The 27,045-nt window shown below is 43.2% G+C and overlaps 2 protein-coding genes across 2 annotated transcripts in view; one reads left to right on the plus strand and one right to left on the minus strand.

Annotated features, from left to right (window-relative positions):
- On the plus strand, window positions 1–26,666 carry LOC306923898 (sodium-coupled monocarboxylate transporter 2-like; the record flags this gene model as incomplete). Its single annotated transcript, XM_079502244.1, has 16 exons — window positions 1–113; window positions 2,126–2,348; window positions 3,724–3,789; window positions 4,321–4,372; window positions 5,546–5,613; window positions 5,977–6,131; window positions 7,525–7,665; window positions 9,568–9,697; window positions 12,786–12,874; window positions 13,788–13,957; window positions 15,250–15,317; window positions 16,519–16,605; window positions 18,951–19,141; window positions 19,883–19,986; window positions 26,093–26,187; window positions 26,517–26,666. 16 exons carry the CDS (start codon window positions 1–3, stop codon window positions 26,664–26,666), a joined length of 1,902 nt encoding a protein of 633 aa, XP_079358370.1.
- pkp3a (plakophilin 3a) overlaps window positions 1–27,045 on the minus strand; it is a 486,421-nt gene that overhangs the window by 119,296 nt on the left and 340,080 nt on the right. The gene's annotated exons all lie outside the window — the stretch shown is intronic.

The following is a 27,045-nucleotide window of genomic DNA, read 5'->3' on the forward strand; positions in this document are numbered from 1 at the left end:
ATGGAGTCCTTCGGCGTGTGGGATTACGTCGTGTTCGCCGGCCTCTTCGTCGTCACCTGCGGCATCGGCCTGGTTTTCGCCGTCAAAGACAGGAAGCAGAAGTTCTCGTCAAGGTTGATATCGTTTAAAATGATGTATTTGGTTTGCACAATGTTTTCAATTTCACGTTTCACGGATTCGTTTTTGAAGTGGGTTTGATACTTTATTCTTATTTGTTTAGTATTAGTTTTCTTATTGTGATTACAGGGTCTCAGGTCTGGTGTATTAAGTCTGGGGGGTATAATAAGTGGTTAAACTGAAATTACATCGATGAATTCCGCATATTATCAAAGTAGCCTGCTCTTGTGTCACGGCACTACTGTTGTTTTGGACAGCACATTTTCATTTAGTTTTAGTCAGTCTTTTGAATAACATTTCAGTTAGTTTTTGTCATATTGTATAGTCACCTGAAATGTTTTAGTGTTTGTCTAGTTGTCTCAATATCATATGATTTTAGTCGATTCAATCTACATTCGATTTTGTCGTAATGCCTGATCTGACACATGGTTGCATGCTGACAACAGTAGATCCACGTTGTGAGCTTGTATAGGCACCCACTCTGACAAGTCCTGAACAAAAATCGGGGCGACGTGCAACAGTCCGATAAATGCACGAGTCGGACACACGCATGGCCGGTTAAAACTCACCCGTGGCGGTGGTGTCCACCTAAAAAACATTTGTCTTGTCCGTGTCTTGTGTCTTGTACGTGTTTAATGGCCGCCCCAATGCATTTCCAATGGAAGTCACATGGTTTGACAAAACATTTTTGTTTGATGCGGGGGAGGGGGGCACCACACAGCCATCAAACAAAAATGTTTGGTCAAACCATGTGACTTCCATTGGAAATGCATTGGGGCAGCCATTGAACACGGACAAGACCCAAGACGGGTGTTTTTTAGGTGTGAGTGAGGCCTAGAGTTAGGTTAGGGTTTTGGGGTATAGGGTGTCGGACTAATGAAGAATGTCGGACTGTTAGTACGTCGCAGTGGTGATTTCGTCGACTAAAACTAAGACGAAAAATGTCGGTCGACTACCTTTTCCCACTGACGAAAACTAAATGAAAACTAAGCTATGATGACTAAAACTATAGGCCTACCGACAATTTCGTCAACAAATCTAGACTAAAATGTTAGGAAGGAACTAGTGGACAAGAGATCCAGTGTAAGTCATTTTACAATTAGTTGCATGCTGAAAATAGCCGATCTACAAGCTCACAACGCGTCATTATGACGGCATCAAGGCCCGCCAAAATGAATTTTGTTTGACTAAATCAACCGTAGATTTAGTCGACTAAAATCTTATGATATTTAGTTGACTAAAACTACACTAACGCTAAAATTCCAGGTGACTAAAATGTGACTAAAACTAAATTAAAACCATTCAAGACACTATGACTAAAACTAAAATCAAAATTTGCTGCCAAAAACAACACTGGTACGTTGTAACTCGTAACAAACTTAATATGCACCCTCAATAATCACCTCTGGGCTAGTCTCGTCTCACGTTGCCAGACAGCTGTTGCCTCTCAAAAGATTCCGTCATACAGTCTGGAGCAACGGAAGCTCTGACCATGAGTAAGCAATACAGCGGAAGTGGAGACTCCTTTCCCACGTCTTTACAGTCGCGCAAATGTATCCTAATAGTAATATAGCTTGTTGCTTAGCAAAAAAGTAAATAAAAAAATCACACCCGTGTGAAGTGAGGGGCGCCAATATATTAAAGTCTAACTCATGTTGCTATGATTAGGTGATGTAATGGTGATGTAACACAAACGGTGACAAAACAAACTCTTTATTGTTAATGGCATTTAATGTTTGTGTTAGGGGCAAGATGAAGTAAATTTTCCCTTCATTGTCAATGGCGTTTTTAAAACAAACATTGAACTAAAAACAAACATTAAACCTGTGTATAGGAGGGGAAACAAAATGTAAAGATATTTTAAAATATATTCCCGTGAACAGAAATGCCAGCTTCCTTGCTCGGTTTTCGGGAGCTGTAGTTCCAGACTCTATATAGCATTCGGAGATTGTGGAATAGTGGTCTGGCTACGCGAGACTATGCTCTGGGTCCAATCCCATCCACGCAGGGAGTTCCTGGCGGGCGGGCGGCAGATGACCTTTGGCCCCGTGGCGCTCTCGCTGACCACCAGCTTCATGTCGGCGGTCACCGTGGTGGGCTCGCCGTCGGACGTGTACCGCTTCGGAGCATCCTTCGTCCTGTTCGGAGTGGCGTACGCCGTCGTCATGGTGACCACCGCCGAGGTCTTCCTGCCCGTCTTCTACCGCTCTGGGATCACCAGCGTCTACGAGGTTTGGAAAACCTACCCTACCCCCTTAGATAGCACTTTTTGTAGACTTAGATAGCATTTGATACAGACTTATAGCATGTTATGTAAGCACTAGAATTGCATTGTATATAGTCATAGCACTTCATAGTACATATGTATAGCATAGTATATGTATATGTAGTTTATATGTATAATTTCATTATATAGATATTCCACTGTTATGTTCTTAGCGTATGCATGTTTCATGATAACTACTTCTTATGTAATGTATTGCCATGCTTTTTGTTCTTGCTTAATGTAAATCGCTCTGGATTAAGAGCGTCTGCTAAATGCATAAATTGTAAATTGTAAATTGTTTATATAGTTAAAATTACTCTAATAGACCCACAGGTGTGGTTATAATATTCAAATATATCTTCCCTGTGTATTTTTGTTTTCTCCCTGAAAGCTAACATCATTTTAGTGACATCATAACCCTAACCCCTCCCCTAACCCCTCCCACATTATCATACAACAACAGCTATGGGCGAGGCTTAAGTTCAGGTGGGTGGTGCTATGGTGAAAACCAGGCATACTTAATGAACTAGTGGGTGTGGCCACATAAAAACATAATTTTAACACTTTCTGTACACTTTTTCAGAAGAAAACTTCCTCCTAGTATAATCATAGTAGCATACCTGATGATCATGTTTTAGGCGGGGGAAAACATCACGGCACTCCATCTTTAAATAATAATAAAAATCTACAAAGTCACTAGTCACTAAAGTAAATGTACAGAAAATTGGAAATACTCCAGTAAAGTAAAAAATATATACCTCAAAACTGTACCGTACTAAATGTTCTTAGTTACTTTCCACCACTGGGTTTAACTATAAGTTAAAGTGAATCCATATGGGGATCATGAACAGACATGGTTCAACTCTGTGCAGGAGGCTGCTTTACGCACCTTTGCAGTGGTCCACAGCAGAACAATCTATGTAAAGTCTGAAAAAGACAAAAAAAAAGTGGCCGCACACTCATAGCCAACATTCCCGAGATTCCTGGCGAAGCCCCGCGGAAGCATGAGCGTGCGTCACAGAGCGCATGTTCGGGTCTGATAAGTCCCGGAAAAGATGCGCTCTGATTGGCCAGTAATCACTTGAGTGGCAGCGTGCCTTCCACTCTTCCGGCGTACTTCCTCCCCCAGTGTAAATTCTTCTGCCCCTCCTTCAACACACATCGCTCCAACGAACTGCAGCGGCCAATGAGGCATCTATTTTTTTAATATCTATGGTATGACATACCCTGAAGACAGGCTGTTGTCTTTTATTCTCTGTGTCCCATATTAATGAGTAATCTGCACTTTGGCTACATTGCGACATGGTTTAACTAACAGGAACCATGATGTCTCTCTGCAGTATTTGGAGCTGAGGTTCTGTAGAGCGGTTCGACTCGCTGCCACACTGATATACATGATCCAAACGGTATGCGCACACACACACACACACACACACACACACACACACACACACACACACACACACACACACACACACACACACACACACACACACACACACACACACACACACACACACACACACACACACCTATATCACCAGTAAGACGCCTTAAAGCCAAGGCGAGAATCGACCGCATGCAGGTCTGAAGCAAAGGCTGTGCAAAGCACACGAACATAAACACTTCACAGAGTATAGACTTGGAATTATACAAATCGTTAGAGTCTGGCATGAGTGAAGCCATTGTGTGTGTGTGTGTGTGTGTGTGTGTGTGTGTGTGTGTGTGTGTGTGTGTGTGTGTGTGTGTGTGTGTGTGTGTGTGTGTGTGTGTGTGTCGGAATGACCTGAAACATTGAGTGCAGCATTACATGAAGAGCGCGCGGAAGCGTGTGACAGGCGTTACAGGCTTCCTGCAGGTTTGCATAGTAAGTGCGACCTACTGTCGCAATGACAGTCACACATCAAGTCTGAGGTACAAATGTTTAAATATTTCAGATTCTCTACACAGGGATTGTGGTCTACGCTCCGGCCCTGGCACTCAATCAAGGTACACCATTCAGATAAAATACACTAGACAGTAGGCTATATTTATTGTTTGGTTCATAAATCAATGTCATTGAAATATTAACACTCGCAGTCGCATGACTGAAGTAAGGGCACCTACCACACAGCTGAATTCAGATCAAAAAGTAATTTTTTCCCCCTGTGATGTTATTGGCTACTGTCTCAAGACGCTTTGACACGAGCTCCCCCTGCTGTCTGGAGGTGTGAAGTACACTCCCGTGGGGGGAGGAAGGGTGGTAGGGGTCATTATGACCGAAAACTAATAGGCAGGGATGGTATAAGTATTCCTAAATTCATATTTAGAAAATGTTTCAGATGAAGAAAAGAAAAACTGATGATTTTAATCGAATATTTAGGAAAAAACATGTAAGGGGAACCTTCTGAGAGCTTCATGGGCAAAGATAATCAACTTCAAAATCTCAAAATGGGTCAGAAAGACCTCACAGACCCTCAAACTGTCTGCTAAAGCAGCTAACGCCACCACCTCTCCACCTCTCAAACTGTCTGCTAAAGCAGCTAACGCCACCACATCTCCACCTCTCAAACTGTCTGCTAAAGCAGCTAACGCCACCACATCTCCACCTCTCAAACTGTCTGCTAAGGCAGCTAACGCCACCACCTCTCCACCTCTCAAACTGTCTGCTAAAGCAGCTAACGCCACCACCTCTCCACCTCTCAAATTGTCTGCTAAAGCAGCTAACGCCACCACATCTCCACCTCTCAAACTGTCTGCTAAAGCAGCTAACGCCACCACATCTCCACCTCTCAAACTGTCTGCTAAAGCAGCTAACGCCACCACCTCCCTACCTCTCAAACTGTCTGCTAAAGCAGCTAACGCCACCACCTCTCCCCCTCTCAAACTGTCTGCTAAAGCAGCTAACGCCACCACCTCTCCACCTCTCATGCAAGTAATTGACAATAGATAGTCACAACACCAATTTTGATGAGTCAGTATATTGCTTTGTTTTCAAAATATAAAGATTTCTAAATTTCCTGAAAAAAATGTATTTTTGATTTTCTGAAAAAGTAACATTTTGGAGTTAGGTGGCTTCTTCCCGACACACACACACACACACGCACGCGCACATGCACGCACACGCACACGCACACACACAGTATCTATAGATAATAGTAAAAGTTGTAAATGTGTGTTCAGTGACAGGCTTCAGTATCTGGGGCTCCATAGCAGCTACAGGCATCGTGTGTACCTTCTACTGTACTGTGGTGAGATTATTATTATTGTTGTTATTATTATTATTATTCCTTCTACTGTACTGTGGTGAGATTATTCTTATTCTTATTATTAAAGATTGAAGATAAATGAATGGTGGAGATAATCAAGGTTATTAGATGTGAGGGCTTGCGTATAGCGGCCCAAACCTCTATTAATACAAACCTGTGTGTGTGTGTGTGTGTGTGTGTGTGTGTGTGTGTGTGTGTGTGTGTGTGTGTGTGTGTGTGTGTGTGTGTGTGTGTGCGTGCGTGCGTGCGTGCGTGCGTGCGTGCGTGCGTGCGTGCGTGCGTGCGTGCGTGCGTGCGTGCGTGCGTGCGTGCGTGCGTGCGTGCGTGCGTGCGTGCGTGCGTCAGGGAGGCCTGAAGGCAGTTGTGTGGTCAGATGTGTTCCAGATGCTGGTCATGGTGTTGGGCTTCGTGGCGGTGCTCGCTCAGGGGAGCAGCACCGTGGGGGGGCTACAGGCGGTCTGGGGGGCTGCGTGCAACGGCAGCAGACTCGCCGTGTTTGAGTATGACATCATCATCACCAACCCTTCATGACATCACAGCCTGTTTCCATGACATCATTCTCACTCTCAGAGTCAGGCCCCTTTTCCAGCAGGGTTCTTATAGTCCAAAATTGGAACGTTAATTATGAATTGAGTGGCAAAACCATACCTATATTCAATTGTTTATAGGATCAATATAAGTAAATTAATATATGATAACCTTTCCACAGGAGTAGGAATGCCTAATTTAAATGTGCAATTTCAGAAAACTTGTAGTACAATAAATCATTGTCTTCGTGTAAGTAATCAACTGGGGAAGTTTCATGGAACTATTAATATCTTTTTCACCTAATCACCTATCATGTACATGTAGGCCTACTGATGTTATTCACACCGCGGCCATCTTGCCAGCAAGATGCTAGTCTCGCGTTACCAGACTGTTGCCTCCGCAATTTCCAAACGCTTCATCATACAGTCTGGAGCAACGGAAGAGCTGTCATGAGTAAACTATAAAACGGAAGTGGAGCCTCCTCGCCACTTCCGTTTCGTCTTTACAGTCACGCACATTTATCCTAATATAAATAGAAAACATCTAAGCATATATAGCTTGTTGCTTAGCAGAAAAGGAAATACAAAAATAAGCTCTAAAGATATTTTAAAATATATTTACTCAGCTCATGGGTATAGGTCCAGACTCTATATAGCATTCGGAGATTGTGGAATAGTTGTCTGGCTACGCGAGACTACAAGGTGCTAACAAGGTTCAACTTCCCATAGACAGCCCATTCATCCAAACAGAAAAGTCCTATCTAATTGTATTAAACAACGTCATACTCACCAACATTGCAGCTGTATGGAAAGTTTGAATTATCCTCTTTCTATCTGCAAATTGTTTCATAAAAATACACTGTAGACATTTTGGGAGTTTGGGAGTGCTCGTTGACTATCACTCAACAGCGCTGCAACAGCTATGCAGCGCTGCATAGCTGTTTTGAATTTGCACATAATGTAGGAGGTTGCTTTACTAGAAATTACACCTGTGTGAAGTGAGGGGCGCTATTAGCGCTAATATATGAGTTAAGTCTAACTCATGTTGATTAGGTGATGTAATGGTGATGTAAAACAAACGGTGTCAAAACAAACATTAAATTATCTTTATTGTTAATGGCATTTAATGTTTATGTCAAGATGACGTACATTTTCACTTAATTTCCTTCATTGCCAATGGCGTTTTTAAAACAAACATTGAACTAAAAACAAACATTAAACCTGTATATAGGAGGGGCTAGCGCCCCTCAAAAACGAGTGCTTCCAAACTCCAATACAAAAAAAATCACCTGCAAAAAAAAAAAATCCCCCATGTTGAGAGCCACTGGTGTTGACCCCTCCTTCAGCTGTGACCTTTGAACCCCAGCTTTGACCCCAGCCCTCTGAGACGTCACACCTTCTGGACGCTGTGCGTGGGCGGGACGTTCACCTACCTCGGCATCTACGGGGTTAACCAGTCCGTGGTCCAGAGGTGCCTCTCCTGCAGGACGGAGGGCCACGCCCGACTGTAAGGGGTTAAAATAATTCAGGTTCATAATTAATCATCGTTATCGCCTTCACTCCTTTATTACCCACTAAACCAGGGGTGGGCAACTTTGACGATGGCGAGGGCCAGTATATTTCCACACTCACTCCAGAGGGCCACAGTGCATATTACTGTCGTAGCAAAAATAGCCGATCTACAAGCTCAAAACGTGTCGCAATGCGGCGCATTTGAGCTTGTAGATTGGCTATTTTTGCTATATATGAATTGAAAACCTCAATAATGTTTTGCTATTTTTGAATTGGAATCCTGAAAAGTAACCTTTTTATTGAATTTCAAATGCATTTACTGTAGTTATAGTTATGTTAACTTTATGAACTGTTAATATAAGTACATTGGACACAAAACAATAACAAAAACAATAACATTTTAATACTAGTCATTAAGTAGGCCTACTAGTCATTTAATACTAGTCATGAAGTATAAAGCGGGTTTGGAATTGTAACTGAATTGTAGCTGAAATCAATACTATATCAGTATTCTTATATTAACACGAGGGCCGCATTAAGTGAAGGTGGGGGCCGCATGTGGCCCCCGGGCCGCCAGCTGCCCACCCCTGCACTAAACATACACGCCTGACTAATGGTTAAAAAAGAACCAAGACTGTAAGGGTTAAAACAAATCCAAGACTGTAAGGGTTAAACAAAAAATCACACCTGTGTGAAGTGAGGGGCGCTCTTATAATCTTTTTATGCCCAGGGTGCTCTCTTACTAGATTACTCTGGCGTGTATATGTGCCTGCGCCCACATCATCATACATCACATCACGTGCTCAGCCAATCAAATCATTACAAATGCCGATCACTTTTATCTTCAATACGTACATTGCTCAGCCAATCAGATCATCGCTATGGGGTGATCAGCCAATCAAATCATCATGTTTGTGTTCACACAAACAGACAAAGCTGGGCATATAGGAGGGGCTATAGTGGGTTAATTAACATTCATAATGAATCATCGTTATCGCCTTACTTTCTTAATTATACACTAAAGAGACGACGAAAAGATACACCCGACTCGGGATTTTTTTATCCCACAATTTTTAACCCATTTTTCACCCCTGTGTCAATTATCTAATGTGATCCTGGGCTCTACACACCCTCCACCAACCTGGGGGGGGGGGGGGGGGGGGGGGGGGGGGGGGCAGCGGACTGACCTCATGCTTCCTTCTATGCATGAGGAGTCCAAGCCCCCAGTGCAGAAGCTGCTTCTTTTCACCTGCCAGGGAGGGGGCGTTTCCCTGGTTGGACGTAGCGCGTGGAAGGAACACGTTATTACAACCAGTTCCTTTCCACTCCATCAGGCGCTCCGGCTGGCCAGGGGGAGGCAGTTTAGAGACCATGATTACTGCATGTTTTTTGTGAGGGTACCTACCCTGGGGGACACGGGGAGAACATGTGAGGCTACCTACCCTAGGGGACACGGGGAGAACATGTGAGGGTACCTACCCTAGGGCAGTGATTCCCAACCTGTGTGCCGCGGCACTTTAGTGTGCCATTTGATATGTCCAGGTGTGCCGTCTGATTTGACAGAAAGTAACACTAACCCTCCCCCGTGTCCCCTAGGGCCTAGGGGACACGGGGAGAACATGTGAGTGTACCTACCCTTGGGGACACGGGGAGAACATGCAAACTTAACAGACTACACAGATCACAGATAGCGATTAACACGCCTATAGTAATTCATTTTCAATGAGAACAGCGGGTTTTTTTCTGTATGCGCAGAAAAGTTGCGGGGCGACAATGCAACGCACTAAAAGCATAATTATAGTGCACCATAGTCTCTGTAACAGTGTTGGTGGTGTTCCACAGGGCCCTGTACGTGGCCACCATAGGCTCTGTTAACAGTGTTGGTGGTGTTCCACAGGGCTCTGTACGTCAACCTCCTGGGTCTGTGGCTCATCCTGGTCTGCAGCGTTCTGTCTGGTCTCATCATGTACGCTTTCTACGCCCGCTGTGACCCCCTGACCTCCGGGAGGGTCTCCGCTCCTGACCAGGTCAGTCACTGATTGGTTTAACTCAGTGGTTCTCAACCTGTGGGTCGATTTTTTTATTTTTTTTATTTTTAGATTTTGAGTTGACTTTGTGGGTCCATTTTGTTTCATTGTACGCTCTCAAGAGTTAAAGAGTTAATGTCTGCTTAATGTTAAAGTAACCAATACCCAACATCGGCACAACGTGTTATCCCAACGTCACGGTGCAGCTCGTCCAGGGGCCTGTCAGCTCTGTGTTGTCCAGCCTTCATAACCTGAAATAAAAACGTCTGGGTTTCCGAGGCTAGTGAGTTATTGACAAAATTGAAAATCACCGCGCCTACCCTACTGTGTTGACAGATATTGAGAACCACTGGTTTAACTGACCTGGGGCCCGTTTCACGAAACTTGGATTAGAGATTAAACCGGGATTTAACAGATATCCTTGTTTAATATATCCTGGATCAGCGATTAACCGGTTTCATGAAAGCTGGTTAATCTTGCCAGATTAATTTTGCCAGTTAACCTGGATATGTTGAGGATTGATTCGGTTTCATGAAAGCAATGCCGCACTAGTTACCATGGAAACTAATGCTGTGGACTTAGCCTGCTAAATCCACAGGCTAACAGCCAGGTTTAACCTAATCCTGCTGTCTTTACTGTTCATTATGCAGTCAAGCTGATCACAAACCAATGATTTTTGTCCACACTATTATGGGTTTATGTTGCCTTATTTTGATCGACTAATTTAAGCCCTATATACAAAATCAAAGAACCCAAAATATATAGGCTGCACAACTTCATGACAGCTTGTGAGCTTGTAGATCAGCTACTTTTGGTGAATGTTCCCCCATAATAGGTTTGCTGTGGTGCAAGTGGTTAAGAAGAATGGATGTATTTATTTATTTGTGAAAGTGAAAACATTACCATTACTCATTGTATTTTCTTATACAACATAATTTATTACCTTTGTAACATTTCACACACCAACAGCCTAGAAGTGCATCACCCCAAGCCAGGATTGAACCCATGGTCCATGGTTCACCAGTCTGGGCAACAACCCCCTTCACCAAAGGTAGCTCCCTCAGAAAGGGGAGTTATGGCCAAATATCACGATGCTACAAATTATGCTTACAATATTAAGAATTACATGACAATTTCATTATGAAGTTTTAAGTTAAAGCGTAGTGGTTAAATGTAGACTATATTTTCGGGGTAGTTTAAGTTAATCATTCAGTCTATCCACTATTACTCTTTTATTACAGCAGCAGTATTTCTTTTAGAAGCTTAAAGGACCACTTCACCACTTTTAAACCTATCTTCATATAATAGGTCCTCACTAATAATCATGATAAAATGGCACGATTGTTTTCTACTCAGTCTGTGTCTCATAGGAGGGCTGTGGGCAGTTTAGAAACCGTCTTCCAGTGACATCATCATTAGGCAGATTTTTTTTTAAACAATTAAACAATTTTACAAAAATGTTTAGATTTTCATTATCGTGAGAACGATGGCTTCCATTTTCGCATTGAAACTTTTCAGGACTAGTAAGCCTGCAGTTTCTATTAGCTTGTATTCCCCATCGATGATGTCACTGGAAGGCGGTTTCTGAACTGCCCACAGCCCTCCCATGGGACACAGACAGAGTAGAAACAAATTGCGCCATTTTTTCATGATTATTTGTGATGACCTACTATATGAAGATAGGTTGAAAAGTGGTGAAGTGGTCCTTTAAGTCCTAGTATCAGTAAGTCTGTGGAATAGATTAGTAAATATACTGTACTGAGATATACAGAAGGGGGCAGTAATGCAACTATTATGGATGCAAACTGCCATAATACCCCACGAAGAAGAAGGATCAGTAAATCTGTGTTCCACCGAATGGGTCTAGTGAGAAAAAGCCAGGCTGTCTATTCAGCCAGGCTTTATGATCCTGGCTCGCTAAATCCGCCCATTCTAAGCCTCGCTTGGCTTTAGTGGAACGGAATAAACCAGGCTGTACAGATCAGGATTTAACAAGCCTGGTTTTGGCTTAAATCCTATAGTTAATCCAAGTTTCGTGAAATATGCCCCAGGTTAGTTACTGAAGGTTTAATGAACCGGGTTTACGGTTAATTTTGTTGACTATTCATGAACAGTCATCAGTGGTGGGAGGAAAAAGTAGCCTACTCAAATGTTTGACTTAATGGAACTACAACATGCTTTTTTAAACCGTTTTTAATATTTAATCATACAATCATATTGTTTATGTACCTCAAACATTTTTCTGGTGGTTTGAGCCTAAATCACCACTCTGATATAACCAGTCCATGTAATTTCTGTGTGGCTTCTGAAGCAGTTTCAGCTGCAGTACCACAATGTCCTGAGGTGCTGAGGGCGCTAATATGCAAATTATTGTAACTTTGAATCATTATAATACTGATGCTAGATAAACCCAGGCTTGTTTCCATTCCATGCCAGCTTGGAAAATCAACAATGGTGGACATTGTACTAAAATAGAAATATTGCAGAGATCGCCTTTTCACGCCTTTTTTTTATCAATTGTTTATTGTTCACAACTGTGTTCTTTACGCACTTGTAAGTTAACACTCCGGTTGCGGTGCGCTGAACAAAATGAATATTTCCGCTGGCATATGCTGTCTATGGGAACGCAGTTTTTAGAATCGTAATATCTCGGATTCTTCTTTTTGGACAAAAATAGGCTTGATCTGTGGCTCCTTTCTCTAAACAATATGATCCTCGGTTACAACATGTACTGTATGTTTTGGGTGAATTAAATAACATTCACGGGACATGTTACATAGAGAACTTACACTTCCTGTTTATCCGTTTCTGAGTGAAACGGCTTTCAAAATAAGACGGTCTAACGTTGAAGTGAACGGGTGGTGATCCGTGAGTTCCTCTTCAGCCACTAGATGGCAATGTTGGCGGTAAATGAGTTAGTGTTTTGTAATAATAATTTAAAAAAGTAACTAGTTATCAGATAATGTAAATGTACAATATTTGCCTCTGTGTAGAGTAGAAGTAAAATTAGTGCCTCAAAATTGTACTAAGTACAGATACTTAATTAAATGTAACAATATACTTTCCACCACTGGTCATGTATTTTCAGATCATGCCGTACTTTGTGATGGAGATTCTGGGTGGGTTCCCAGGGCTTCCAGGGCTGTTCGTGGCCGCTGTGTTCAGCGCAACTCTGAGGTTGGAGCAGTGTTGTTTTCGTAGACTAAAACCAAGACGAAAAATGTTCGGCGACTACCTTTTTTCACTGACTAAATGGAAACTAAATGAAAACTAAGCTATGATGACTAGAACTAAGACTAAATATACTGACAATTTCGTCAACAAATAAAAACTAGACTAAAATGTTAGGAATTAAGGGACCCAGTATAGAGAAGAGATCCTATAAGTAATTTTACACTTGGTTGCTTGGTTGCAAGTGTAAAATCAGTCATTACGACGGCATCAAGCCCTGCCAAAATACATTTTGTTCGACTAAATCAACTGTAGATTTAGTAGACTAAAATCTTATGATATTTAGTTGACTAAAACTAGACTAACACTAAAACATTCCAGGTGACTAAAATGTGACTGAAACTAAATTAAAACTATTCAAGAGACTATGACTTAAACAACTCTGAGGTTGGAGCAATTAACACATGAGCAAGAGCATGTCACATGACTAGAAAACACTAACTCTGGGGGAGCCCGGGTTCGAACCGGGAACCTGGGACCCCTCCATCCACTTCTCATCAGTGGTGGAAAAAGTACTCAATTGTTTTACTTAAGTAAAAGTATGAATGCTGCAATTTAGAACTACTTCGTTCCCCCCGTCCGAAACGGACCAGAGACGGCCGAGATACGCCCGGGGACCCCCGGGGACCCCACGCGGACCCCCCGCAGATTATTATTTTATTTGTCCTTTTTTCTCTGGCACCTGCACAACACTTTCTGTCCAACAGGTGGCACTGAATGTGTTGATTTTGTATGACTTATTTGTTTTTTTGTTTGTTTTTTAGAAGAAAACAAATGGTCTTTCTCTGCACAGTTTTATATGTAGATGAATGGAGGTATAAACCTTAACGTGACGTGTCCTCCTCCTCCTCCTCCTCAGCACAGTGGCTGCCAGCATCAACGCTCTGGCCACCGTCACCTTCGAGGACTTTGTCCGGCCGTGCTGCGCCACCCTGTCACGCAACGATACCAACGCCACCCTGTCACGCAACGATGCCGGCGCAACCCTGTCACGCACCGATGCTAGCGTCGTGATCAGCAAAGGCCTCTGTAACTATGCACTCCCCAGCCTTAAAGAGGCATTTCGTAATCAATCTGTAAATACAGCCCTGGCCTTAAGGCCTTTTCAGATGGGCAGTGACTGACGTGACTAGTAATTAATTTTCAATGAGAGGTGTGCAGGGGTTTTTTTTACGCGCAGAGCAGTTGAGGAGCGAGTCGAGCGACAAACGCAAGCGTATCTTCGTGGCGCGTGCGTGCTCGTTTCGTGCCCACGCCCGCGACTGACTACACCTGGATTGTCGTACATCATCGTGATGTAACATGTCGATTTGCTCGTCCACAATTGACGTAAATTGTCCATTCATTAGCAATGGGAATTTAATCTTTGTGTAGGACAAAAATACAGATTTACTCATCCACGTTCTTCATTCGTTTGAGACTTGAGAGTAAAAACCAACGGTAAAAAGTAAACGATTCAGTAGTACAAAAAAAATGACGGCTGTGTGGGGTGAGTTTAGTGAATGATAAGGGGACGTCGCAGGGCAACAGCAGTAGCTGTGTGGGGTGAGTTTAGTGAATGATAAGGGGACGTCGCAGGACAACAGCACTAGCTGCAGGGGTGAGTTTAGTGAATGATAAGGGGACGTCGCAGGGCAACAGCAGTAGCTGTGTGGGGTGAGTTTAGTGAATGATAAGGGGACGTCGCAGGACAACAGCAGTAGCTGTGTGGGGTGAGGTGAGTTTAGTGAATGATAAGGGGATGTCGCAGGACAACAGCAGTAGCTGTGTGGGGTGAGTTTAGTGAATGATAAGGGGACATCTCAGGACAACAGCAGTAGCTGTGTGGGGTGAGTTTAGTGAATGATAAGGGGACGTCGCAGGACAACAGCAGTAGCTGCGTGGGGTGAGTTTAGTGAATGATAAGGGGACGTCGCAGGACAACATGCAGTAGCTGTGTGGGGTGAGTTTAGTGAATGATAAGGGGACGTCGCAGGACAACATGCAGTAGCTGTGTGGGGTGAGTTTAGTGAATGATAAGGGGACGTCGCAGGACAACAGCAGTGCAGTGCACATTGATAAGTCAAACTGGTGTTTTTCCTCAACCCGCACCACAGACCAATCAGAAGCCACTGTTCAATTTCAGCCTTCATATATCGCGCTTACCTCATGTGGAGAATAGGAGATTGTCCAGACTGAGTAGCGCAGTGACATTTTCAGAACCACAGAAAGCAGTGAATCAGGCTGGAACCCAGGCTAGTAATTACGTACATTAAACGTGTGCAGGTGTGCTGTTTGGATGTGAAACGTACCGTGTAATTATAACAGTATAATTATAACAGGTGTGCTGTTTGGAGCTGCTTGCACTGCGATGGCAGTCCTTGCTTCCTACATGGGAGCTCTTATACAGGTAATCATCAATGCTGATGGTTTTAACCCAAAGATCAATACTGGTTGATTATCTGATTGGTTAACCCAATGATCAATACTGATTGATACAGATTGAGACGTACAGTACAGTACTGTAAGCTACTGACGGTGGACATCTCCCAAATCAAAACACGCGTGATTGAGTTCAATCACATGAAATTCAAATGTGAAATAAAATTAAGCAATATTATACAACAGGTCGTTTCGAGGAATCAATCTGATCTGGTTGAAACAGCCTTCGATCTAGCCATGGTTCAAACGAGCACCACTCCACACCTAATCAAAACAAAGAATTCAGCTGCTCTGTTTTCCCAGAGCGCAGCAAACTCGGTGGCTAGGATAGCTAGTTTATTGGGACATTTGTGGTCATATTGACTACATCTGTCATTAAAAAGTTTTAAGTTTTTTAGTTTTAAGGGTAACTGTTCTATAATTGCAATATTACACGAGAGGGTGTGGTTTAACGTGATTATTGCCACTTCAGTGATGCTTGCGGAACTCGACTACTATATGTTTTTAATGACATATATAGCCACTACAACCACAAATGTACGTCCCAAGAAACTCAGTAGCATAGCAACCCAGTCGGCTTCGCTCTAGGAGATCAGCACAGCTGATTTTTATGTTTTGATTAGGTGTTCCATCATGCTCGTTTGAAGCACGATTAGATGGCTACTTAACCAATCAGATTGCTTCAGAAGTCTAAGTACATTTACTTAAGAACCATTGTATGGTATTTGTACTTTACTTGAGTATTTCCAATACTTTCACTTCTACTCCACCACATCTCAGATCCAATAATGTTTCTTTTACAATTACAATACAATAATGTTACTTTTACAATTATTTGAAAACGTTAGTTACTAGTTACTTTGGGGATTTTCATTTTGATTAGAAAACATACATTAATCACTTCAACCCTATATACATTTCAGCCATTCGAAAATAGCAGATCTACAAGCTTGTAGATTGGCTATTTTCAAAGGATTTTGAACACATTTTGAACTTTCTACAATAAGAGTACTTTTTTTTTGTAATTTAGGTTGATGCCGATACTTTTGTACTTTTACTCGAGTACATTTTGAATACCGGACAATTCTACAGTACACAGTATTGATACTTTTAAAACGTGCAAGTATACTTTCTTTCCCACCACTGCTGTCCTATACGTACGTGACCAGGCCGCTCTGAGCATCCATGGCATGTGTGGAGGACCCATGCTGGGGCTGTTCACGTTGGGGATCATCTCTCCATGGACCAACTCCAAGGTTTGATCCACCAACACATGGAAGATGCCCGCACTTTACTATATAGTAGCACGTGTTCTCTCAGGCCATTTGCAGAGTGCTAGTGTTTGAACCATTCAGAAGGTGCCATCCTCTCAGGCTATTCAGTATTTAAGTCAGACGTCATTTTGTAGTGCTACGTAACGTCCAGGTCCAAGTGGCACCAGCTCCCGTCCGCATCTCATTGTAAATAGAATATCTAAACGCGTGAATCTTTTTACAATGACGTTATTTTTCAGAAAGGAAGCCATTGAGGGTTAAAATGGGTCTTAATGCTTCCAACTCGAGTAGAATTATTAATGTTTTGTACAAGTGTCTATGACAAAAAAAAAGAAATTATGTGGAGACAATAAAGACTATTATCCAGGCACGTGCAGAGGGGGGCTAGGGGGGCTTGAGCACCTGCCCTTTTGCAGAAAGTGCCCTTTCTAAAAAAAAAATATGGGGGGGGGGGGCCAATAAGGGCTTATATTGGGGGGCAATAAGGGCTTGTGTGGGGGGAAAACAAGGGCTTGTGTGGGGGACCAATAAGGGCTTATGTGGGGGGCAAATACGGGCTTGTGTGGGGGGCCAATAAGGGCTTATGTGGGGGGGCAATAAGGGCTTGTGGGGGGAAAACAAGGGCTTGTGTGAGGGACCAATAAGGGCTTATGTGGGGGGCAAATACGGGCTTGTGTGGGGGGGCAATAAGGGCTTTTGTGGGGGGCAAATAAGGTCTTGTGTGGGGGGCCAATAAGGGCTTATGTGGGGGCCCAAAAGGGCTTATGTGGGGGGCAAATAAGGGCTTGTGTGGGGGGCCAATAAGGGCTTGTGTGGGGGGCAATAACGGCTTGTGTGGGGGGCAAATAAGGGCTTGTGTGGGGGGCAAATAAGGGCTTGTGTGGGTGGCAAATAAGGGCTTATGTGGGAGGCCAATAAGGGCTTGTGTGGGGGGCAAATAAGGGCTTGTGTGGGGGACCAATAAGGGCTTGTGTGGGGGGCCAATAAGTGCCATTGGCCCTTCAAGACAAACATTTGACAAGTAATGATTTCACTATCATAATGAATTATCTTTTAATCTGCCATCCGTCTGTTTTAGTTTCAGACTAATGACAACATATTTCTTATTTTACTGTCCAATGACATGAAATGGCACAAGGGAAGGACTCCACAAAAAGACCACCCCCAAAAATCGGCGCGCGCTACGCACGCCCACACATGTGCCCTTTTTTGGAGTTTGAGCCCCTGCCCCCCTAGTGCTCTCTGCACGGCCCTGCTATTATCATTATTATTGAAGGTGGTAACAGTCCATTTGCTCAGTAAAATATTTCGGGGGCATATTTACAATGTTTGCAGGCTTGAGTATGTTGAATCTAGTTTGCATTAATTAGGATTTAGTTGACACAATGAAATAAAATGGCGATAGTATTCCGTGTGGGGCAGACGGCCTGTCACCGCCAGATTTGGGAGAGCAGCGCAGCTTTGTTGTTGCGAGGAAAGCAGTAAAATGAGACTTTCGTGGTTGTTTTCGTCTCAGATTTAGTCCGACGGAGCGTCACAGTATAACTCTATGGGGACACAAAAGCTACACAAAGTAGGACCCGGATGTATCTCAGGAGGGGGCGCTCACGTCACAGCTAAAATACTGAATAGGGACGGTATATTTGCACAGGGCTATAGCATAGATATTAAAAATCACACCTGTGTGAAGTGAGGGGCGATCTTATAATCTTACAACATCGATGTGATGTAATGATGATGTAAAACAAAAGGTGCCAGAACAAACATTAAATTATCTTTATTGTTAATGGGATTTAATGTTTGTGGTATAGTGACTAAAACAAACATTAATTTCTCTTCATTGTCAATGGCGTTTTTAAAACAAACATTGACCTAAAAACAAACATTAAACCTGTATATAGGAGGGGCTTGCGGCCCTCAAAAAATATAGATGCCTCATTGGCCACTGCAGTTCATTAGAGCGACGTGTCTCCATTGAAGGCAGGAGGTCAAGCGGAATGCCTTTTTAAATTTTGCATTTTCAATTGAGTGCTATTGCGCCAACCTTTGGCCAATGGTGGTGGGCTTCGCTTCCTCACCGTTTTGCATAGCCCTCTACCTACCATGTTGCCAAGAAAAACAACTGCACGGTTAAGCCAGAACTGCTACTTTTGGCGGAAGGAGGAGAAGAAAAAAAAACAGACAAACACAATAAGGGACCAAGAAGTCCTTTTGGCCTTTCCCCTTCATAAAAAAAACAAACATTGATGAATTAAATGTAACAATACACTTCAGTACAAGAATACCTCCTGCGGCTTTGACAGTGCAGTGCTCATGTCGGTCCACAGGGGGCGGCGGGGGGCTTGCTGGCGGGCATCGGCCTGACTTTCTGGACCTGGGTGGGTTCTCTGCTGTACCCGCCGCTGGCACACAGCTCCAGACCGCTGGCACTGAGCACGGCGGGGTGCCAGCCGCACTTCAACATGACCCACCTTTCTACCGCTACCGACACCATGACGGATGCCAACACTACAGCCAGGTAACTACACCCTAAACACAGCGGGGTGCCAACCGCACTTCATCATGACTGAAGGTTCTACTGCTACTGACGCCATGACTGATGCCAACTCTACAGCCAGGTAACTAGTCAGAGGTCATCGCCATGCTTGCTTGCTTGCGGTGGACATTTTTGTCAAAATTACATTTTTGCCACGGACATACATAATAAGTGGACAATAATATTACCCGAAACACAATGACATAAAGACTATGCTGTCTGTAACTCTCAGAGTTAAGGGGGTCCTTGCGAATAAAACATTTGAGAACCACTAGTACTAGTTGGACTCCAAAGAGATGAATGCATAACGTCGTATCGCTGATGTATTACAACATGGGCGTGCACTGATGGTGGTGCTAGAGCACATGCACCTCTGGACAGCAATGTGCCCCTTTGAAAGACTTTGAAACACTAGCAATGATTACTGTCACAATATAGAGCTACTTAACACTTATTTTAACAAACACATGACTTATCACTTACATGCAGTCTTAGCCAGGTATTAATTAATTAATTAATTAGTCCACTCCCGCCAGTGTTTTTACCTTATTTGGTTGACCCACAGAACCCACGACCTGAACCAGACATCAGTTCTTTAGTTATGGGGACCCATAATTATTTGTTCTGGGACTGAGAATTACCACCTGTGGGTCCTGGGACCCATATACATTGAAAACTGCAACGCAGTCAGTGACGTGTTGCTCTGCTCTGTGCTGCCTGCAGGCCCCTGCTGGCGGACACCTGGTACTGCATGTCATATCTCCACCTCAGCACGCTGGGATTCACAGCCACGGTCGCCATGGGAACACTGATTAGCATCCTCACAGGTACGTCAGCATGGGAACACTGATTAGCATCCTCACAGGTATGTCAGCAAGGCAATGATTAGCATCCTCACTGGTCCGTTAGCATGGGGACACTGATTAGCATCCTCACTATACGTTAGCATGGGAACACTGATTAGCATCCTCACTATGCGTTAGCATGGGAACACTGATTAGCATCCTCACTATACGTTAGCATGGGAACACTGATTAGCATCCTCACTGGTACGTTAGCATGGGAACAATGATTAGCATCCTCACTATACGTTAGCATGGGAACAATGATTAGCATCCTCACTATACGTTAGCATGGGAACAATGATTAGCATCCTCACTGGTACGTTAGCATGGGAACACTGATTAGCATCCTCACCTCTACAACATCAGGAGGATTCGCCCCTTCCTCACGGAGAAGGCAGCCCAGGTGCTCATTCAGGCTCTCGTCATCTCCCGCCTGGACTACTGCAACTCCCTCCTTGCTGGTGCTCCGGCATCTGCCATCAGACCTCTGGAGCTTGTTCAGAAAGCTGCGGCTCGTCTGGTGTTCAACCGCCCCAAGTTCTCCCACACAACCATCCTTCTCCGTTCTCTACACTGGCTCCCCGTAGCGGCTCGCATCCAGTTCAAAACCCTGGTGTTAGCCTATAGGGCAGTGAAAGGAACAGCTCCTTCCTACCTCCGGGCTATGGTCGATGCCTACACCCCTGCCCGACCACTTCGGTCTGCCACCTCGGGGCGACTGATTGCCTCGTCACTCAAGGGTCCTTCAGGCCGATCCACACGGTCACGACTCTTTTCTGTTCTGGCCCCACAGTGGTGGAATGAACTTCCCACTGATGTTAGGACAGCAGAGTCACTGCCCATATTTCGCCGCAGGTTGAAAACCCACCTCTTCAGGAAACACTACCCTTCCTCTCTGCCTGACCTACTTGTTGTTAACTAGTTGTACGAACGCTTGTTTTCTATTGTTGTATTGTTTATTGGATCTTGTTTAGTCGATACACTTAATTGTTTTAGCTCATGCTCATTTGATTTAGCTATTTTGTCTCATCTGTTTAAGGAAATAGGTAGCTGATATATTGCACTTTTACCTTAGCGCTAGGTATACTCTTGGTTGCTTGTTTTTGCAGAAAATGCACTAAAGACTTCTGGTGATTAGTAGTTTTTGTTCCCTACCTATGTTGAATACACTTATTGTAAGTCGCTTTGGATAAAAGCGTCTGCTAAATGACTGTAATGTAATGTAATGTAATGTAATGGTACATTAGCATCGGAACAATGATTAGCATCCTCACTGGTACGTTAGCATGGGAACAATGATTAGCATCCTCACTATACGTTAGCATGGGAACAATGATTAGCATCCTCACTGGTATGTCAGGGGACACTGATTAGCATCCTCACAGATATGTCAGCATGGGGACACTGATTAGCACCCTCACTGGTACGTCAGCATGGGGACACTGATAAGCATCATCACTGGTACGTCAGGGGACACTTATTAGCATCCTCACTGGTACGTCAGCATGGGGGCACTGCTTAGCATCCTCACTGGTACGTCAGGGGACACTGATTAGCATCCTCACTGGTACGTCAGCATGGGGACACTGATTAGCATCCTCACTGGTACGTCAGCATGGGGACACTGATTAGCATCCTCACTGGTACGTCAGCATGGGGACACTGATTAGCATCCTCACTGGTACGTCAGCATGGGGACACTGATTAGCATCCTCACTGGTACGTCAGCATGGGGACACTGATTAGCATCCTCACTGGTACGGTTATGATAGTGGTTCGCAAAGTGCAAAAAAAAAGAAATAAAATAAAAGGCATTTAGAAGACGCTCTTAATCCAGAGCGATTTACAGTAAGCATGAACAAAATACATGGGTAATACATCAAATACATTAAAAAAATCATCATGAATCAAACGTATGTGAAGAACCTAACAGTGGAATATCTATATAATGAACTATGCATATAGTGCTATGTCTACATAACAATGCTATCTAAGTTGAGCCTTTGCATACACCTGTAAAATCATCAAGGCTATAAGGCAAGTGCTACAGCAAGTGCTATTAGGCCGTGAGCCAGGACCCCAAATCTGGGGTCATCTGTACCGATGGGGTGAATAAGTCTCATAGTGATTTTTGGGAAGGTATACATCCCTAGTGCTAGGAAAAATGTGATAGCATTGCATCTGTGGTAGCTTTCTGTGTGTTATCACTCCATTTATAACCACATGCCAAAACTCAATTTTCAAACTCCGAATGGAGCATTCTACTTCAAACTGATGGTTCTCTCCTATTATTGATCATATATCTTTGAAGAATGGTTGGGATACAGCTCAGACTATATATTTCTCTGAAAAGTTGTTAAAATTTAGAAATCTAGAAATGTTATCTATTACAGGAGAGACAACATATAGGGACTATATATTACATGAGACGTACTTCTGTTTTCATGAAAGATGCAGCACAAAGGTTCCCTCTGTAAATAACTGTAAATATTTAAAACCATCTTAGAACATAAATTCTAATGAAATGTTTTATGAAATTCAATAAACTAATTATAGTGTAAGTGTACAGTGTAAGTAATGCATAAGATAACTTTCCGTTCACCATTACATCACCTTTTAGTCCATTTGACACTTCTATCTGTTCAATACCAAACCTAATAATGCTGTTTCATATTACGTTTTTGTTGTTGATTTGTATTTGTGGACAATTTTAGCTTGGTTGCCCAAACTTTAGTAATTGGCATAATCAAAAAAGGCCTTTATATCAGGTCAATCTCACATGTTAAAGGTCTGGTCAATGAAACAGAAACAACTATTTATATTTCTATAACAACTTATACTTATACATTTGTAATAATAGCATAAGAAAATATGATAATATTTATCTTTTGCAACTACATTCAATATCTGTAAGCTTCAACTCATAATCAGGAACATAAAATCAACCCACCACATCCCCCTAGCCCTCCTGATTGGCAGCAATATCTTACCCAAATCCTGATCGACCTCATCGTCTCTTTATTATCAACATCACTTCTCATTTGTAGCTTCAACATCTCATCAGGTGTCAGGTCACCCTTAGCAAAATGTGGATCTCCCATCCAAATTGTGTGACTTCACCTGAACTTTCAAATTGAGCTTGGTGGTCTGCCACATTCCACTTGTATATGAGTACAACTGTCGTGGTACAACAGCAGCAACAGATTGTTACATTGTGACACCCAACTCACCCAGCACATCAGGGTAGTCTGGGAAGTTCCCTGCCAGCAAAGTATTTTGTGCTCTGATCTTGCCTTTGCACATGGATATGAGGTTGCACAGGACTGTCCCATTGAAGGTCGTTAATGTCAAGGCAATTATGTTTATGCACTGTCAAATAGGTCTACATCTATTCTATGGTAACATATAGCTGTATAGTCATATTATCCTGCTCATTACTGTGCACAAATGTATACATCTTTGTGTTTGAGCACAAATGCATTTTGAGAACCCCCACATTTTCAGTAAAGCGTGCGCGCTGTGCGGCCCCCCACACACCATCATTCTACAGTTCAATCTAGTTGAATACCCCTGCTGTAGGTTACAACAACAAACAGCTGCATTACCATTGATGCAACAAACATCAATGGTAAGGTGAATACTGTGCATGTCAACCAGTGACCATACTGTATCTGCTGCATGCTTGGACACACCTGCTTATGAGACAGACATTGACCTGACCTTTAGCACATAAGATTGACCTACTTATAAGAAATTGATTTTATGTGATAGTTATTCTGTTCATTTTGTAATTGTAATGTTTTTACATAATGCAGTACAATAGAACATCACTTTGGGTGTGGTATGGACACCATTTTGGATTTGGCAATACATAACTAGTGATGGGAGATTAATCGGCAAACACATCGGTATCGGCGATTTGAGTTGTTTTTAGATTAATCGGCATCGGTTTGATTAATCAGACCGATTACATTTTTCAATAAACTTTTCCCTACTCCTTTTTCGAACATAGTAACTGCGAGAGTGAGGTCTAGCCAACACCAACTCGGGATTCCTGGATCGCTGCCCTCCACAATGTCCTATCCAACATCAGGTTATTGAGCTCTGCAGTGTGCAAGCTGTCGCGCCGCAGCACGTCTACATAGGTGGTACGCTTCTTTCCCCCCCTTGGCTTTGCCCTGGGTTTGGCTCCCATAGTCAATTTACTTGCCTCAAGTTCTGGGTACCTGACGCAGTGCCCTGCCAGCCTCATCCTTCTCTCTCTGACTTTGTCCGTGACCCGTGGTAGGTCCCCATAGAAGAGGTCCACATTTCTGATGTGACACCTAGTGCCATTCGTAGCATTCTTGTGTAGACTCCATCCAGGGATTTTTCCTGTTGTACTGTGAGGGTCCATGTCTCGACAGTATCTATGAACAGCCGCCTCTTAAGGTCTTCTCCCATGTCTGATTTCCACACTCTCCTCATCCCGTGCAAGGTTTTCCAGGCAAGTGCTCTCCGAACCTTCAGATCCTTTTCAGTTGAGGCAGTCCAGGCCCCGAGGTACTTGAAGTCCTCGACTCGCTCGAGCACCGTCCCGTCTGCAGTGGCAATGGTTTTGTCCTCTGTGTTGACTGTCATTACCTTTGTTTTCTTGGTATTGAGCTTGAGGCCGAACTTGGACCTTGGCTCGAGTCTGGCTGTAGCTTGACTCTATCATCTGGACCAACTTTTCTGGAACTCCGTAGGCACGTAGAATACTCATGAGTTTCCCCCGGTGGATGGTGTCGAAAGCCTTTTGGAAGTCAATGAATGTGATCACCGCTGACAGGTTGCGCTCCCATACCCCTTCCAATATCCTCCTCAGTGCCAGTATCTGCCCGACTTTCGAACATAAACATAAGTTAAGGATTATGAAAGATCATTATTATTATTATTTTTGGACGTTTATTTCCTTTGTCTTTTCTCATTTATATTTTAACATGTTTGGAATAAATAAAAAAATGAAAATAATGAAATTAATGAATCGGTCTGTCTTTACAGATAAACAAGCCCAAAGTAACAGTTTGAACAGATCTACAAGCTCACAATATTATAAAGGTATTTAAGTTAGATGTGACTTGCCTAAGCCTGCAGTGCAGACACCCTGTTACATGTATTTTTCAGAATAGACCAAATTATAATCTTTCAATACAGAATGAGATCGACATTGGTAATATTGGTTAATTAATTAGCAATTAATTATATCGGATATCGATATTGGCCAAAATGTCTCATCGGCACATCCCTATAATTAACTGATCACTTTCACTGATTCAGCCACATTCCTTTAGTCCTAAACCCCCAAATAATGATGTTATAGCCATTTTAAGCTCCTGGCAGCCATATTGGACGCCATCTTGAAAATGACGCCTTTCCAGAACATATATTTTCAGTATATTCTTAAGCATGCCTAGAGGTACCAGAACCAATTGGAAAAACCTTTTCTATCATTTTGGGGGGTGTATTACTATTTGTTTTTCCATATTGATCCATGCAATTTTCGCCTAGTGTTATAAAATAAAATGCATGATAGCACTCATAAAGCTACCACGGGTGCAATGCTATCACATATTTTCTAACTCTAGACATGTATACCTTCACAAAAATCACTATGAGCCTTATTCAGCCAGATGGTACAGACCAACCCCCCTGGCTCACGGACTATATGGGCTAAAATGGAGTCTGAAGAGGTGGGTTTTCAGATTACGCCGGAAGATTTGGAGTGCATTCCATAGTGAGAATTTTGGCTGGTTGAAGACCAAGCGAGCTGCGGAATTTTGGATCGATTGGAGAGGATTAAGTGTGCATGCCGGTAGACCAGTAAAGATGTAGTCACAATAGTCAAGTTTTGACAACACTGATTATATTTAGTATAAGGCCAGGCGGGGTTTTCGCCGGCTGCCGGGCGTGGCTGCACTAATGGAGCGGGCCCGTCTAGAGGTTGATGGACTGGTATCAGTCAAAAGGGAGACATCAAAGAGGAAGGACGGATGGGAAAGGATCAACATTATGGAATGTCAGCAAATCTCAAGATTGAGTTTTATTTTATTTATTGTACTTTTTTAAGGAGCCAATAAGGGGAAGGATGTTAATCCATTGCTCCTCCGGCCAGCAGGGGGCCTCAGCTGCTTCAAGAGCGCATGTCGTGACGACGACAAACCAGTAAGAGATTTACTATCTGACCTGCTATTCAGTGATAATTTCGGTGACTACCTTTACTTCACTGACGGAAACTAAATCAGCCAGTTGCACCACATCACACTAAAGTTCAAACCTAGCCTGGTTATAGCTTTAATGGCTATGCATTGTATGTATACAGTAATGCATAAGATATTGACTTAAACACCATTTAAGCTATAACTAGGCTAAGTTTGTGTGAGGTGGTGCAGCTGGCTCTAAAAGATGACTAAAACATATCATTTTATTCAAAGACTATGAATAAAACTTAATGAAAATGTGCTGTCCAAATCATACTGTGTGTGTGGCTTCAGGCCGTGGAGCGTCCAGAAGTCGACACTGAGCGCCAGCAGGGCACAGACAAGATGGCCACCACAGCCAGCCCAACCTCATCTGGCCACAACAACAACAACAGAGAAGACGGATGCTACATCAACGCTGCATTCAACACACAAACACACTAGAGACCTGTGGATGGCGGATTTAGCCGCGGTTGCTGCGGGTAACCGCGGTTGGCGGATGGTGCGGTTAATATAAATAGGATGATATAATTAATGCAGTTATATAACGGGTGAGTTGGATTATTAGTTATGCCCTCATATATTTCAATTGTGGTGTCCCAAGCCACTAGAGACCTGCGGATGGCGGATTTAGCCACGGGTAACCGCGGTTGGCGGATGATGCGGTTAATATAAATAGGATGACGGACGGATAATGAATTTGTGGTTGCGGGTGACAAAACTCCATACGCAGGTCTCTAAAACACACCATTTTTAAACATCACCTTTCCGTAGCTGGCGGCCTGGGGCCACATGCGGCCCCCACCTTCACTTGATATATTAT

Source organism: Electrona antarctica, assembly GCF_951216825.1.
Source record: "Electrona antarctica genome assembly, chromosome: 5".
NCBI classification, from domain to species: Eukaryota; Metazoa; Chordata; class Actinopteri; order Myctophiformes; family Myctophidae; genus Electrona; species Electrona antarctica.